The 16,731-nt window shown below is 48.2% G+C and overlaps 1 protein-coding gene across 1 annotated transcript; it reads left to right on the forward strand.

The window, feature by feature from the left end:
- Window positions 1-5,490: 5,490 nt before the first annotated feature.
- Window positions 5,491-10,067, forward strand: BAMBI (BMP and activin membrane bound inhibitor). The gene is made up of 3 exons (XM_076331775.1): window positions 5,491-5,590; window positions 8,588-8,878; window positions 9,322-10,067. The coding sequence occupies exons 1-3, from the start codon at window positions 5,515-5,517 to the stop codon at window positions 9,738-9,740; spliced, it is 786 nt and encodes a 261-aa protein (XP_076187890.1). The 5' UTR covers window positions 5,491-5,514; the 3' UTR covers window positions 9,741-10,067.
- The last annotated feature ends 6,664 nt before the right edge of the window (window positions 10,068-16,731 follow it).

Below are 16,731 nucleotides of genomic sequence, written 5' to 3' on the forward strand. Positions count from 1 at the left end.
AATGATGTTAAGCAGAGCTGGAGCTGGCGCCTCGGCCTCATTACCTTCAATTACAATAATTGTTGCCTCTCTCCAGTGTTTTGCATTTCTCCCTGGGGGAATCTCTCTGCTGCTTCTTTTCCAGCCTTGCTCCAGCTTCCCCCTATCGATTGGATCGCTCTGGCCCCGGTCCTAGGAGCGATGCCTCCAGGAGGATAAATGCAAATCGTCCTATTGATTCGGAGGAGTAGGAGTGCAGCTCGTTTGGGGAGGGAGGATTAGTTTTAAATGAAAAATAGTAAACTGATGAGCATGGCAGGAAATGCTTCACTTTCTGGGCCCCTTGAAAAGTGTCTCTTTATCATGTCCTGTATCTGGGGGGGGATGCAGATTGGTGCCACCTGGATGATATACCACATGCGCATGGAGAGGTGGCTGCTGCTAAGCAGACACTAGCCTTGTTTCCTATTTATATTATGTGAACAGGTATCACCGAGCATCTCTGGAACACAGCTCCCCTCCTCCAGTTTGCAGGTAACTGAGTTTCACTGGGGACATGCTAATTGCTGCTGAAAGTGAGCGGACGTGTAGTGCACAGGCCTCCATCCACCCCTTTGAACTGCCCCAGTTACAGGGGATAAAGCTCCCTGGGAGTTATTCACCTGTGGGAACCTGCTCGGCAGCCTGTCTGTCACAGGGGAGCGGCTGGGGAAGGAGCCAGGCTTTGGGCTCTGTGTAGTCTTAGCTCCTGAAATGGCTACTTGATTCAATAAATCCATGGCCAGCCCCAGAAGTGGGAAGCCAAAGAAATTGCATAGAGTCATATTAAGTTCCCTGCTCCCTGGGCTTTATGTTGAGCATAGCTATGCTAGCTTAAGCCTTAATTATTTTTTAAAGGCAATAATCAGCATAAATAAAGGTAATTCAGTAGAATTAGCTTGTGTGTATCATATCCAAAATGCTAGCAAAGTAACTGGGGAAAGAAAATTGTTTGTTGGCTAGTGTTGAGCAGTTAACAAAAAATACTACTCTGATCATTATTGCTCCAAAGATGCTTTAAACAGTCCCAACGCTTTTTACTTCATATTATTTCCAAATGAGAAATTCCCAGCCAAATCATAATTGCAAGGTGCAAAAAAGAATGGATATGGTGCACGAACATTGCTTTTGACACCAATCTGAAATGACTGCAATGTAGCAGCACTAACCTTTCCTTGCTAGTGAAATCAGCATCTTCTGTGGCAGTACTGGCAAATGCCCACATGCACATGCAAATCCAGCAGTATGCAAATCCTCAGCTCCCCGAGGAATGCGGGTTTCCCCGGGACAGGGCTGCTGTGATGCCGTGACTATAGAGGTGAACTTGGATGGATTTCCAGGCTGCAGTTGTTATCCATTTCTTTTGCCTAAATTTTTTTGATGGGGAAGGAGGTTGGTGGAAGGGTTCAAAAGGGCAGAGAATACTGCGTTAACACGGTTGTTGTTAGAAGTAGACTGAAGGGTTACATCCAAACATTTGGGGGAAGTGGTGGCCAGTTGCCAGCATGCCAGGCAAGTTTATAGAAGGGTGAGGAATTTGTGATAATGTTCAAAGCTGCCAGATGAAGGAATTACGTTTCACTGCAAACCATTTTTCTAGGGCTAGTTGCTTAAATCTAGGGGCACCTGCAGGCTGAGGTTTCAACTCCTTTTAGTCAGTTTTGCAGGCACGCTGCTGTTGATGGCACATACGCAGTAGGCAGGAGCAGCAGGGACAGGCGTTGATGCCAATTCATGTGAAAAAGAGAAAGGGAATATATGAAAGAAGCAATACAAAGGGAGGAGGTTGATTTTTTTTTTTCCCCAGAGTCAGAAAGGAGCTTTTCTCTTGTTCAAAGTAATGTACTCAGAAAGTGCTGCCAGCTTGGCCTGTGTCTTGGCTTGTCTTATTTTCCTCCTTGATCTAGGAAAGACCTAAACCCTCATGCCAGTCATCCTCTCGTGCCTGTGCTGGGGCTCTCAAGCACATGGAGCTTCTGGAGAAGATGGTGGATGTGGTTTGGGATTTCACTGGGGGGATTTCACCAGCTGACATTGGGAGGGAGACTCTTGCATGGCTGCACTGCTCACATGGTCCTGGTGGAAAATAGAGGGCCTTTTCTTGAGTGTGATTGTAGGGGAAAGCAGGCCCCGCGCTGAGCAGTTGCTTGCCTGATAGGAGAAGCCCCAGTCTGGAATAGTTCAGGACCTTGGACGCTCATTTGAATTGGTCTTTAAGAAGGACTCATCAGTTCTTAAGTCCTCCTGGCAGAAACTTGGCACTGTAACTATTGGCTTGTGAAATGAAGTAAAAGACCCAAACCAGCATTTGAGTGGCCTGCAAAGCCTCTTTGGACAGATCTCTTCTTTTGGTTGGGAATTTCATCTTCTTAAAGATAAAATTTTGCACCTGTGACACAATCTTGAGCTGATGCAGAGGGGAACGTGCTCCTGTGAGATGCTTCCCAAAGCAGTCCCGTTCCCTGAGGTGCCCAGAGGCTGATTTTGCAACCAGGTCCTTCATTTGTTCGCGTTGGTTTCAAAGGGCTTCACTGTATCTGGTGGGAGGGAGCAGCCCTGCGCTCTCTGGGGCTGTGCAGCCCATAGCAGTGGAGGCTCCAGGCTGCTCTCCCATGGCTGCTGGAGACACGTCATGCGGCCTCGGGCTCCTGATGCTTTCCTTGATGGTTCCTTGTAGTCATTATCCCACATTCCTTCTGGTTGCAGAACATGTTGTTATTATTGGTTTGTGTTGGGTCTGTCTCCCGTCCCTTTTTTACAGGCCAGTCTGGCCCTGTTCACTCTTGCCTCTAAAACAAAAGCAAATGAGCGCTGCAGAAGTTGAATTATTTTGTTTATGTTATGGTCTGTCAGAGGACCCCACGCAATCCTTGCGGAGCTCCCTGAGCAGAGTACCAGCGAGCGAGGAGACACAGTAAGTCAGTCAAAGCCTCCTGACACCCTGGCTCGACCCACAGGTTCCCAAAAGGGTCTTTAAATTAGTTGCTTTGGGGGGAACCAAGGCTGGGGAGTGATCCCTGCAACCTCTCCGTCACTTGTGGCACTTCAAGCACGCCTGTAGCATACAGAATAAGCAATTTTTTACAGTAAATTGTAGCTCACAATTCAAACTTGACAGCTGTCAATGAAATTTGCTGCTCAAAACTGATCTCGAGCACATTGCCTTCTGGTTAGTCTGTCCATGCTCCCTTGGCCAGGATGTTTATAATACTCAAGGAGTCTCTCATGTTACTTAGTGCAGTAATGTGGCTCCACGAATAAAAGCCATTTCCAGGTCTGCCGGTATTGCATGTAACAAATGAGATCTGCTAAATGCACTTGTCACCAGTGGTAGGAACAGAAGAAACAGAATTGCACATGTTGCTGTAATGATTCTAAGTTACAATGAATGATATTTTCGTATGTTTGCAAATGAGTGTCTGAGAGCCGGTGCCAGAGTGGGAGATATGGCTTGGCTGATCTCGCTGTTTTTGTAATTTCTAAACAGAAACAAGAATTAGAAAATTACTTTGTGGTGGAGTGCAAATATGTATAACATAAGTGTAAAGACTGCGGTGCAGCACACGTGTATCTATCTTATACATATGCAAATCTCAAGACTCACAGTAAAACCATTATAACGTGTGATGGCATCAGCACTAATTAGCTCGAGATCCAGTCTGTTCCTCTCTGCCAAAGTAAACTGGGCTTATCTCAATCTCAGATTTCATATTTCCTCCTTTCTCTTTCAGGGGAGGAATGTCTCTGTCACAAGGTATTATGTCCCAAACAGAAAATGACTTTAAAGACTCACAAAACATTTCAAATTAAAATTCTAAAGTCATTTTTGCTGTTAACTTAGTATCTACACACCATCCAACAGCTTTAATACTAGCTGCGGACACAAATATTTAAAGCATTTTGCCCATAAATGGGAAACAGTCGGTGTGCAAATGCTGTAGAAATCAAGGCTTATAAAATGTAATGAGAAAAGAAAGGAGAAAACTAAGTTAGCAAAGAAATTTTAACTGGGGGGCACATTGTTTTCAAGACCAACATGTGGAGGAAAACTGTCGAAACTAAACATGACCTACAGGAGCTGTGTCAGAGCCCGGTGGTGGAACACCACCTTGTGCTTCCATCCCCAACAGCTGTTTTTCGAAAGGAAACGTTGGAAGGAGAGTAGAGTTACCGCGGGGTGTATTTGCTAATGGCTCTGACCCATGGGCCTGCCATTGCTGCGTGGACGTGACAGCAGCGTGGAAGGCGCCGGGGAGCCGAGCGGGAGGTGCATCCCAGGTCATGAGAGTGGCGTGGACACGCTGGGATGGAGACCGCAGCCGCACCCTGGTTTCAGCCAAGTTGCTGTGAGCTCCGTGCCGCATCAAGCCCAAACGTAGGTTTTTCATAACCTTGGAAAAAAAAAAAAACCTGGCTGCAGTGAAACTTCTGGCATCCTGGGTGTTGCAACGCTTTTGCATCCTCGTATAGCCTTGAGTGTCAGGAACAGAAAAGCAGGGGAAGGGCTGGCTGCAATTACGTGCTGAAGGCCCGGTGGCAGCGCCGTGAGCGTGGGGTAGCAAGCGCAGACGGGGAGGATTCAGCCTCGTTTCATTTTGACTCTCCCTTTCGTTATGAAGCAAGGGGTTTGCAGTGCTGTTTATCCATTAAACACGGCTCTGCCAAGCTTGCAGCCAGAGCCATTACATTTGTTTGTGAAACTCGGCGTTGCTGCCTCCGTAGGGGGATTATTTCGAGGGACCTCCGCGGAGCCCACCCTCCCGGCCCCGGCGAGCCCCGAAACTAATGCAGCGAGTGAGGGCGTTCCGCGCCGCCAGCGATCGCTATCTCGGCAGAGCCCCGGGGAGGCCGGCGCTGGGGACCCGCACCTACTGCCCACCACCGAATTCAGCGGGGTCACCAGCCCGCGCAGCCGGCTCGGCCCGGCCCGCCCCGACCGCAGCCGCCGCCGCCCGGGGGCGCCGCCGGCGGGAGCGCACGTCGCGCCGCGGGGCCGAGCCCGCCGCCGCCGGGGGGGCGGGGCGGGGGCGGCGGGGGCGGGGCGGCCCTGCCCGCGACGCGCCCCGCCCCGCCCCGCCCCGCCCGCCTCTGAGCGGCGCAGCCAATAGAGCGGGCGCGGGGCGGTGCAGGGGGCGGGGCGCCGGGGTCCTGCCCGCGCCCGGCGCCGGCGCTATTTACGGGGCGGGAGGCGCCGCCGCTGTGTCAGTGAGGCAGCGCCCGCCGGGCGGCAGCGTCGCAGCCGCCGTGCCTGCTGCTGCTCCTGGGGACGGGGCCTCCACCGCGGCGGCGGCGGAGGAGGAGGAGGGAGGGGAAGGCAGAGAGCCGCGGCCGTCCGCCCTGCCCGCCGCAGCGGTGGCCGCGCAACGGCTCTGCCCGCGGGCGAGCGGCTCCTCGGTGCTTCGGCGGGGCAGGGGCGGGCGGCGGCGGCGGCTCGGCCGTGCCTGCGCTGCGGGCTGTGGTGAGCGGCGCCGCGCCGCGGGTCGGGCGGGCGGGTAAATGGATCGCCATTCCAGCTACATCTTCATCTGGCTGCAACTGGAGCTGTGCGCCATGGCCGTCCTGCTCACCAGAGGTGAGGCCGCGGCGGGGGACCTGGGGCCGGGGAAGCCTGAGGGGACTCGGGGTCTGCGGGGACCCCGCGCCTGAGGGGGCCTGGTGCCCGAGGGAAGCAGGGCGCGGGGAAGCCGGTCAGGCGGCGGCGGTGTCAGCGCGGCGGGGCCGGTGCCGCGGCCGCCCCCCAGGCGAGGCCGGCGGGAGCGGGTCACCGCGGGGCCCGCGCTGTCTCGGGAGCCCCTCGCCGACCCTTTGTTGGCGGGCGGTGGCGGGGAGCCGCCGGGGCTGCGCCCTCCCGTCCCTCCCCTCCCACCTGGCCGCCGGTGTCGGTCAGTCAGAGCGCGGGGGCCCGCGGTTGTCAAAGCGGGAGCGGCGGCCCGGCCCCGGGCGAGCCCGCGGCGCCGAGGGGCGGCCGCGGCCGCGCCCTGCCCTGTCACCCGCCCGCCGCGGGGCTGGGGGCTGGTCGCCCGGGGAGCGCCCTCCCGGGGCAGAGGCGACCCTCTGGCTGCCTGTGATCGCCGTGCTCCGGGCGAGGAGGTTGAAGGATAAGTTAGCGCGGTGATGATGTGCGACGGTATTTATTTATTTTGGAAGGAAGGCTGTAATTAACCCTAAATAACAGCCCTTGCAGCGTGCAGGGGGGAGCCTGCTGGCCCCATCAAAGCGGGCAGAACAGGGAGTGACTGAGTGATGTGAAGTCGCAGATACTGAAACTATGTGCCTGATAATGATATAATTAGGGGATCACAGACTTCTGGCTGCTGTTGACTTCAAAAGCTTTAAGAGAAGCCTGCAGTCTCTCCTGTAGCCATCTTGACTAAAAGCAGACATTTTTCTTTAATAGCTACATACAGTAACAAGAAAGAGGAGGGAACAGAAGGGCATTGTTCACTGTTTCAAAATACTAAATACCCTTTCTGGCCTTTTGCATAGCACAGGAAGAAACTCTATGAATTGACAGAAATACAGTTTTAATACAGTCGTACAAAGTCCATTCTGTTTCACCGAAAACGTGGCTTTAATTATAAAGCTGTTGAATTAACCTGATGACTAGCTTGTCAGATTTAGTTTATAAGACTGTCTTAGGTCAATAAAATGTAGAAATTTAAGCGTGATTGTATAAACAGTTAAAATGGAAGTATGTGTGTTGTTTCACTTTCTTCCCGTGCTGTGCTGAGACTCATGAAAGGACTGTCAGCTCTCATGCTGTCCCTTGTTTGCATCTTATTTTTAACTCTCATACAGTGAGAAAATGATGAAAATTATTTTTTTCAGAGAGGGTAGGGGGAAGACCTCACATAGAATGCTTAGAAAATGATCGAGTCTTTTTTCCATAGCACGCTGGATGACAGTGTGTGTGAATTCGTGAAAAATTAGGTTGCTTGGTCTTAAAGCCCAAGGGAATTGGACTGGAGACAGTGAGACACTCCATCATTTGGCTTCTATTAAGCCAGAGTTATTAAAGAGCAGCGGGAACTTCAAGGCCTGGAGCCCGCAGTAGCATTTTGGGGAAAGTATTGAGGTGGGCTGAAGAGGGGAAGCTAACTTAGTTGGGATGATTTTTAACATCTTTCGGAATGATTTTTAGGTATGGGGTGGCAGGAAGCATCTTAAGGAATGGCAGCAGGGAAGCCTGTAGATTGACTTTTTTTTTTTTTTTTTTTTTTTTTTTGGAGTGCAGACTGTAGAAGGAAGACATCTGACAATTCAGTTAACTTTGAAAGCCTTGGTGCCACTGATGGCAAGTACACCAGGCACATTAGAAGTAGTTTTAAGTCCATTCTTTTCAGGATTGCTCCAAAATCTGGCTTCCTCCTAAACCTTGGATCGATGGCACATTGAATTATGTTTGTGTTGCAACTTGCCTGGAAAGAGTAAGTTTTCCTTACAGCACAGGACACGTATAATTCGTACCAGAGCAGTTTGGAGAGCACAAAATGAAGAGTTTTATGAAGGGAACTTTTTTTATCGCTTCCTTCAGAAATTTTTGAGGTTTCCTGAGAGATTTTTCATAGAGCCAGTAGAGGATTTTCAGTCTAAGTGTTTCCCCTTTCGACCGCATGTTGGATTGCATGCAAAATTTGGGAGGGGCAAGGGGGAGCTTTTAGCCTCGCAATTTCACCCCATTTAGTAACTTTACATTTGAGTTGAGAGACATAGACTCTGGCGAACTGATTAATTATAAACTGCACTGTTTCTGTTTTATAATACTGATAAAAAAAGCCTTTTTGCATGAATGGCTACTTAAAGAATTTTTCTCTTTCTGGAGAAATTACAAATAGTTGCCCAGTTTCACATAGTAAAAACCTTCCTGACTGTGAGACTTAGATGGTAATGGTTCTAGCTAATAGCTTTATAAGGTGTTAGTTAAACCTTTTAAATTTTGGCACAGTATTGAGAGGTAATAAACAATTCAGCAGTTCCAATTTTTTTTCATTTGTCACACAAATATTTAAACCTAGTATTTTTGTTGTGTGCTTACGCCCAGTTAAAAGAAGCGTTAGGTTTATAAAAATAGAATGCTGTTCCTGTAGTAATGGTTTAAAACATAGATGTGACTTCCTTATAGAACTGAAGGTGTGTATTGCTTTTAAAACTGGGATTTCATTTTAAATGTGGTTTAATGCAACTGCTGACAGCGAGTGGAAGTAGCTATAAAATGGTCTTGTTCCTTAGTTACCTTGGGAAAAAAAAAAGCCACTGTGACCTTGCTCGCCCCCCCTTCCCCAGTCCCTGTTTTAGTGAAATGTTCTTGCTTTAATTCAAAGGACTATAGTACTAGTAATTAAAACAAGTGCCTCAAGGCATTTGCAGGGATTAAGGTTATAACGAGGTAGGCACTGTACAGTGATGGGAAGGAAACAACCCCTGCTCTCATGGATTTACAGTCTAGAGGAGTACTCCAAAGCTGGCACTGAGTTTGGTTGTGCGATGCTTGTGGCTAGTAAGAGTACCTAGCGAGGTGTCCTTAAAGGGCCAAATTCTTACCTTTCTTGCACAATTTTTATTTTTTTAGGTGAAATCAGATGCTACTGTGATGCTGCACACTGTGTTGCAACTGGCTATATGTGCAAATCTGAGCTTAGCGCCTGCTTCTCCAGACTGCTTGATCCTCAGAATACACATTCCCCACTTACTCATGGCTGCTTGGACTCTATTGCAAGCACAGCTGATATCTGCCAAGCCAAACAAGCACAAAACCACTCTGGCACCACCACCATGTCCACATTGGAATGCTGTCATGAAGATATGTGCAATTACAGAGGACTGCATGATGTTTTGTCTCCTTCCAGGGGCGATACTTCAGGTAGGGCAAGGAAGCTTCAGTGAATCTCTTTTCTGGCCATCAGGCTGGTGACAGTCAAAACCTTGTACGTCTGCTATTGATTTAGTTGTGAATGTAAGTAGACACACCAGAGGGAGAAGCGGGTGGTTGGATGCAGGGGAGCACCTCAGCTGAGTAGCTTTTTTGTCTGCATTAATATTAGAGGTCTGTCTTGCCAACTTGCCATCGCTTCTAAGAAGCAATGGCAGTGGCATTTCTAGTTAAATCGGCTGTCAGGGTAAGAAATTCCATGTTATAAACAGCCTTAGAAACTCATCTTTTTCTTTATAGGGGTATTTTCTGTAGATACTGCAGAGTGTGTAGCTGTGGCTCCTTAAACTTGTCAGTGTGGTGTTTAAGGGAGTTGCTTATGTATAAACCAGTTGTTGATACTGAAATAAGCTTCACGTCTTTCCCCTTTGCAGGACAAGGGAGCAGATATCAACATGATAGCAGCAGGAATCTCATCACCAAGGTACAGGAATTGACCTCTTCGAAAGAGTTATGGTTCAGGGCAGCTGTAATTGCTGTTCCTATAGCTGGTGGGCTAATCTTGGTGCTCCTTATCATGCTGGCCTTGCGGATGCTCAGGAGTGAAAATAAGAGACTGCAAGATCAACGACAGCAAATGCTCTCCCGTTTGCACTATAGTTTTCATGGACATCATTCGAAAAAAGGGCAGGTGGCAAAATTGGACTTGGAATGCATGGTGCCTGTGACTGGTCACGAGAACTGCTGCATGACCTGTGATAAAATGAGACATTCAGACCTCAGCAATGATAAAATTCTTTCGCTAGTCCACTGGGGAATGTACAGCGGACATGGGAAGCTGGAATTTGTATGACCAATTATTTTTTAATCTGAGCTAAACTTACTCTCTGAACTCTTGAAGGCCTTTGGGTTCTGCTGGACAGGAGCACTTTATCTTAAAACAAACTCTCACAAATCATCTTTGAGAAACAAAGGACCTCTGCAAACAGAATCTTGGATATTTCTTCTGAAGGATTCCAAAAATTGTCTTATTTGCACAGAGTAAAATACACTCAAATGTATTGTTTGCTTTAAAGTTATGAAAGCAAAAATTAGAAGTTGTAAACACTGTCACCAGGGTTATCTGAACTGTAGGGAGCTGAGAACTGAGTTATTATAATAAACTGTATGCAAGCTCCTATGTTTCCTGACTTATTGTAAAGATTTTTTAAAATATATATTTTGTCTGAAACTTGCTTGTGACTCTTTTGTTTTGGAAAATGATTTTATTTTGGGGGTGGTGGTGGTGGGAAACAAATCAGGGTGGTATGCATGGTAATGCCATGCATAACAACTGGGTTCTGAAACAAGAGTCTATTTTCCTACTCTGTGAGGGAAATTAGGTGGTTATTCCAGAACAAGGGTGGCAGCTGTATTGTTTTAATACTTCAAGTAGCAGTGAACCCACATCCTCAATTCTTGGCTATTGCATTTTGCTCATAACCTGGGTGAGTTCTTCTGCAGCTTTGTGTGATAACTATTTCTTCCTCTGTGTTAATGAAGTGCTTCCTCTTTCTGTGCAAAGCATGTCAGAAAGTGGGTCCTAATTCTTTATAGCTGGTTTTCCTCCCTTGTCTCACAATTCTTGTTTTCTGTGATCTTTTTTCCCTTTCGTACCCTTTACTCAAATATTTTTTTTGGGGGGTGGGGTGGGTGAGAAGGGGAGGGAACCCCCAAAACCACGATGCCTATTCTGCTGTGTATATTTTTTTTTCCTGATGATAACACCTCTGGGCACAGTGGAAAACATCTGCCTCGCTCTTCTCTAGTGTAACTCGGTATCACATGTTGCTACTTTTGTGTGGGACTGAAGAATCAACAGTGTGCTCGCTTTAATCTCTGGCTCCTCCTTTATGCTATTGTTGCATAGGTGGCTTCTCTTTCCTGCCAGTATTTGTGCACTTAGTTGTTTCTTACTCCTTCAGCTGGTTGGCTTCACTTGATCATTTCATTTATTCAATGCCTAGTTGCTAAAAACAAACAAAACCTCTGGATTATCCAAGGAGCTTACTGTATTTATTTTCCTTGCTTTATTAGACTTTGTTGCAGTAATTAAAGTAGACTTGCTTAAAAGGCAGATGCCACATCATGGTGAAAGAAGGGTCTGGAATGCTGCTGCATGAGATAAAACTTGGCAAGAGTCTAGTATTCATCTATGTTTTAAATAGCTTTAGAAATGCTTCTGCCTCCTTCTGTTCTGGTTGTGAAGTCGAGCCCCTACTGTTGCTGCCAGTGAAAAGGGGATGATGGCACAAATGGGGTTACAACAACCTTGCAGCAATGCTCTCTGATCTTGTATACTGCTTACCATGGTAGATTGCTTTGGGATATGCAGCCTGAAATGCAAAGGGATGTAAGCAAGGGAAACCTGCCCCTCTAAGGCACAAGCTGGTGTTCCTGAAAGTACGCTTAAACTATGTGGTAGGCTTGTTGCAGATAAGTTGGTCGCTTGGCTGTGCAAACAGAGGTATTGATATTGCAAACTTCCCATACAGTCAAACACTCATACCAGCCGAGTGCGGCGAGAGCCTTGGGAATGCCAAGGTCCTACCGTGCCCATTCGCAATATTAAAGTGTAGTTTAGAAGGATTAGTTTCATCTATGTACCTCAAGCTGCTGACTCTTCTTACTTCCTCGAAGTGCCTGGAGAGTTGCTTTTAATGCAGAGAACTATGTTCTCTGATTTCTACCTTTTTCTGCTGCTAAAGTTTAAGAAATTTTGTGGCTGCAACTGCTATTGGAATCTGGCCTGTGGTCTTCTGGCTGACCTTTCAAAGTGCTGCTTTCCTATAAGAGCTCTGCCCTGCCTCTGCACTGATCTGAAAGTCTAGGGCAGTTGTCTGCTCTGCCAAGTGTATTATTTTTGGGAATGACTGGCTGGGAACTTGGTGCTGAAAGAGACAAACTCGAAATACTGTCTGTCAGGCGTAGTTATGATGACTAGACAAGTAAGAAGATCTGATGGCTAAACCTTTCAAGTGCTTTCTCCAGCAATCTGAGGGAGCGTGTTGTATAGTCATTTAAGCATCCTGTAACCTTCACCACTCATTTGCTGCTTATTTGAATACATAGGGACCTATTTATGCTTGCCATTAAAAGGCTAGTAAGACCAGGATACTCTAATTGGCCCCTTGCTGTGGAGGTGTTTTAAAGAAGAAAAGAGATTGTTTGCCTTCCCATGCAGTCCCGGGAGCAGGGCCACGGAGTCGCTGGGGACGGCACAGCACTCTGGTTAGCAGCTGCCGTCTCCTGGGGCTGTTCTGTTACCTGGTGCGGTATGTGTGGTTTAGGTGTGGTAGCTGATGCGGCCTAGAAGTTTTTGGCCTGTGAGTATTCTAAGGATGAAATCTGGATTTCCAATTTATTTTAAAGCCCATATATTCAGGAAACTATGTTATGAGCTCTGGTGTCTCTCTGGCAGCAGCTATGCGAGTTATGGAATGAGCCCCAAATCTTTTCACTGAAACTGCTGACTGCAGAGTCCGAAGGGTGTTGGAGCAAGCAGTAGCCACCTGCATCGCTAGTAAGCATTTCTGTAGTGGCTGCTTATATTACCTGCAGACCTCAGCAACACCAGGTGTCCGTTACACCTTTCAGAAAACCTGTATTCCTGTGACAAAGAGGGACCTTAGTGATGTTCCATGGGCTTCCCGGCTGCTGGGTGCCATACCGGCGTGGAACAAGGCAGTCCTAGACACCCACTGCATGCCACCTAGTGAGGTAGGGAACAAACATTAATAGCTGAAGAGCCTGGCCAGAGGCTGGAGGCCAAAGAGGTGAGACAGTAAGCTATGGCTATCCTTTTAAAATGCATTTGACTTAGGAGCCTGGATTTGTCATTGTGCTACGCACTCTCAGATTTCCCCTGCAGACAATAACAAACACTCCTTTCTTTGAAACCGCTGCAAGCCCTGGAGCGTAAGAAGGACAACCCTCTCTATTTCTAACTGGAAAAGTCTCTTGGGTTGGAATAAATGAAATCAAACATCCAAGATGTAATTTAGCATCCCCGTGCGCCTCTCTTTCCCTGATTCTTTCCTCAAAACAATAATGGTTGTGGCTTTTCTTATGTCTCTGCTTCTCCTGGCTTTGAGAGCTGCTGGGTTGGTATGTCTCCTCTCAACTCCTGCTGAACTGATTCTATTAAAACCCCCGTACTCCACAGGGGGCTTGACCTTTTTCTGAAATACCAAATGCATCTGCTTTGGAAATCACAAACTTCTCCTCCTCTAAAGAGCTTGTAAATCTGGTTTCAATATTGGGTGATTACAGGCTGTGCGGAGAGCTTGAAAGTAAGCAGCCACTTCTGGTAGCAGAGCGCTGGAGCTGGGCTGCCTGAGCTGAGCTGCGACTCTCATTTTTCACCCCAGTGTGTGTTTAGCGTAAAGCCACTGACGCCAGCAGATTCACCCCGGATTAGTGGTCGGCTGACTGGCCAGGCTCTGGTCACAGGATGGCTTACCTTCTCTTATCAGGACCCTGGAATCCAGTTTTTGTTGTTGTACAACCACTTGCTCTGTTGTAAATCCAGCGATCTCATTGCAAGCCGATGCTGCCCTGGAGGGCAAACACCCGGAAAAGCCTGGGGAAAGAGCAAGGTTTTTCCTTAGGTGTAATGGATGCATCTGCACCTTCCCTTGCTGTTGTTGTGATCGTTAAAACAAGGTATGAACAGAGAAAATATATTGCCAGGCTGCCCGTGTGGGACGGGACGTGCCTGTTAGCTACTGGTCAGTGAGGTTCCACAGCGAATAAATGAAAGCAAAATTTGGCCTTCTCATTGAAAAGGAGAGGGATAAGAAGATTATCTCCTAAGGAAAAAAGATCTATGGTCAAAAAAAGACCTCTATAATAAGGCACAAGTTGAGTGAATAAAAGAAGAAGGTCTCTGAAGGAGGCAAAGTTGTCTTTATTTCTTTTTTCAGATGCTTTCCCACGTGGAGATCAATGGAAGCATGTTTGTTTTGTTCCAGCGGCTGGTCACTTTGCAGTAAAAAACCTCTTTCTTATTTTGGCTCTAGGAGTTACTCAGGGAAGTGGTATTTTGGATCTGTCACTGTATTTTATTTCTGGAAAAAAAAAGTTGTGGAGAGGTGCTGTAAAATTACGGTTATCTCTTGGGAGGAGCCCAGTGTCTCCAACATTATGAATTCTGGCTCCCTCTGAATAAACAGCCAACCTCGTTTTCTTTGTTTCACCTCTAACCCTCGTCTGCAGCCTTTGCAATCCCAGGGGGTGAATCCTGAAGTAAAACAAACTGCAAGGGAAGGAAGCCAGGAGGGAGCCGCAGTGCCTGCAGATTAACAAAGCCTTCTGCTCTCCAGCCAACCTTGACAAAAGGATTCAATCCTGAATTGACCTTCAGGGGGAAAAGCAAAACAAAAACCACCTTGACTTGAACTCTCACGACTGTAGGAGTTTAGTGCTTGGTTTGATGTCTCCTAAAGGGAGCAGGGAGTTAGAAATGCCAAACACCTGTCTTGCAAACCCAAATCCTAACAAGTTATCAGGAAATCTGAGCCCTAAATCAAATGGCTTTGAAAAAATTAGGATTTGCTCATCGCTGTTTCCAAGTCATCCATTGTTGCTGAAAGGGCCTAAACATGTGCTTTTTCTTCCCCAGTGTGATTCTTTAGGCAAATATATAACATCGAGTCAAGCAAATAGTGAGTTCTGTTGAAAAATCAATATTTTGATGCAACTTTTCACTGAGTATTTCCGCCTGGGAGCAGGTCCTGCCCCACCGCCCAGCCCCGCTCTCATCCCTGTAGGCGGGAGGGAAGAGAACAAGTCAGCCCTGACTTCATAAAAAAAGACACTGGAATGAATTTAGGGTGAGACTTTCTTTTTTTGAGAAGTTTTTGTTAAAACTGGAACGTTAAAGTATTTTTCTAGTTATCACACTATTATAATACATCAACAGCCATGCAGTTGGGAAAAGCTAGTGAAACGTACTATTTCCCTCCCCTTGGCTGTCGGCTGCATTTAAAAAATACTGACTTGAGGCAGCTTGTTAAGAATGGAGCCTCTTCTTTGATTGCTTTTTTGCCTGTTAGATTAAACTTTCAGGATAGTGTCTGTGGAGCAGCAGGGGGATGAGCGCTTGCCTTTCTCTTAATTACATTTCCATTTTTAAAAGGAGGGCAACCAAAAAAAGGTAAAAGTGGCATCACGATGAACTTTTAACGTCTGGTCTGCGACAGAGGCTCCGGCCGGCGGGGGACCAGCAGCCCAGCAGTGGCTGGTGAGGGTAGCCAGCGTGGCCGCAGTGCGCCAGGCTGGTCTCTGCTTTTGGGATCGTTTCACCCTAACGGCCTGTGGGTTGCAGAGGTAAATCCCCTTCCTGTCACTCGGGAGGAAAATATTGGTGCAGTAAATCTCCTCCTGGCACTTGGCTGTGACAACGGGGAGGGACGAACAGTGCGGGCTCGGGGTTCTGCCCAGGCTGGGCGGTGGGGATCTTTGTATTTGTGTGCGAATCAGGGCTTGTGTCAAGCAGGTTGCTTTGAAATGCTCAATTTGTTTAGTTCTGGCTGTGAAGTAGCTATTTCATCAGTGGAAGAAGATTTATTAACCAATTTTTTATGGCTATCAACAATGGCTTAGCTCCAGCAGGGTCCCCAGCATTTTTATGAAGTGCAGTAGGTTCCAGAGGCAGAGGTGTTTTATATTGTTCTGGTATTTTAACCCAGTGAACTAAGGCCTCTATCCTGCAAATGCTTAAGGATGTGCATAATTCACTCCAGTCCCGGGGAAGGGGGGGTGGAGGGGGTGGGGTGTGTTTTGTCACGGTGGCTGGCAGGGTTTTGCTGAGCTCCGTGCTGGGCACCTGCAGTTGCGGTGGGCCCGTTGCTGGCAGGCTGCAGCAGGCTCCGGGGGGGTCCCTCCTGCCATGGCATTTGCTTTGTTAAAGCCTGGTGGCGGGGGTTGAGAGTTAATGTCACAAAGCCAGCGTTCAATTGCACTACCAGAGGCCATCGGCTTGGTGTTTTCCCCACAGCAGTGGCCCGGCTGCCCTGGCTGGGGGAGGCGATGGGGGAGCGACGGCCCACGCTGGACACGATTCAGGGTGCGAATTGGCATGGATGTGTGTTCAGCAGGGGCAGCCTCTCACCCGGCTCAGGAGTCTTGTCCTGGGCTGCAGCCGGTTCTTCCCACAGGTGGTGTGGGCAGGAGCACCCCGACAGCGTGAAGGAAAGGAGGGCTGTGCTTACGGGGTGCTGGGCTGGCTCCGCTGCACGGTGAGACTGTGCTCAGGAGGGGGGCGTGTTTTAAAGGTTTTTAGGTCATACCTGGTTTAGCTTCCCAAACTCAAAGCAATGCCCCCTGGCAAATCCACACCATCCCTGCCCTGTGCTTATGGGCACCTCACTGGCACATGAGCCCCAGGCCAAGCCGTGGCTTTAAGTGACAGACTTCCAGCCGTGGAGTGATGCATTTCCATCCTCCCACCCTTCCAGGCAGGAGCCTTGTGCTCTCTCCTGAGCGTGCTCGTGGCACAAATGAGAGCAGCATAAAGCAGCAAGTGCAGAAGCGCGGATGCTTCTGCAGCAGTCTTGCTGCTGGCGGGATTGCTCTTTTCCATTTCTCTCTGCAAAAAGTTTCCATCACCTATGGCCTTTTATTATTTTGCACACAAGAAATCACAACGTGATTGCTAAGCCTGGAGAAGACCAGCTCTCGAAGGCAACCAAGTGCCCAAAGCTGCACATTCAGCCGTAATTCACCTCCTTCGTGCACATGCATGATGACGAAGGTTTTAATTACATGAATGCGTGCAATGGTTTTCCCACAAAACCCCCTCC

Source organism: Aptenodytes patagonicus, chromosome 2, assembly GCF_965638725.1.
Source record: "Aptenodytes patagonicus chromosome 2, bAptPat1.pri.cur, whole genome shotgun sequence".
NCBI lineage: Eukaryota > Metazoa > Chordata > Aves > Sphenisciformes > Spheniscidae > Aptenodytes > Aptenodytes patagonicus.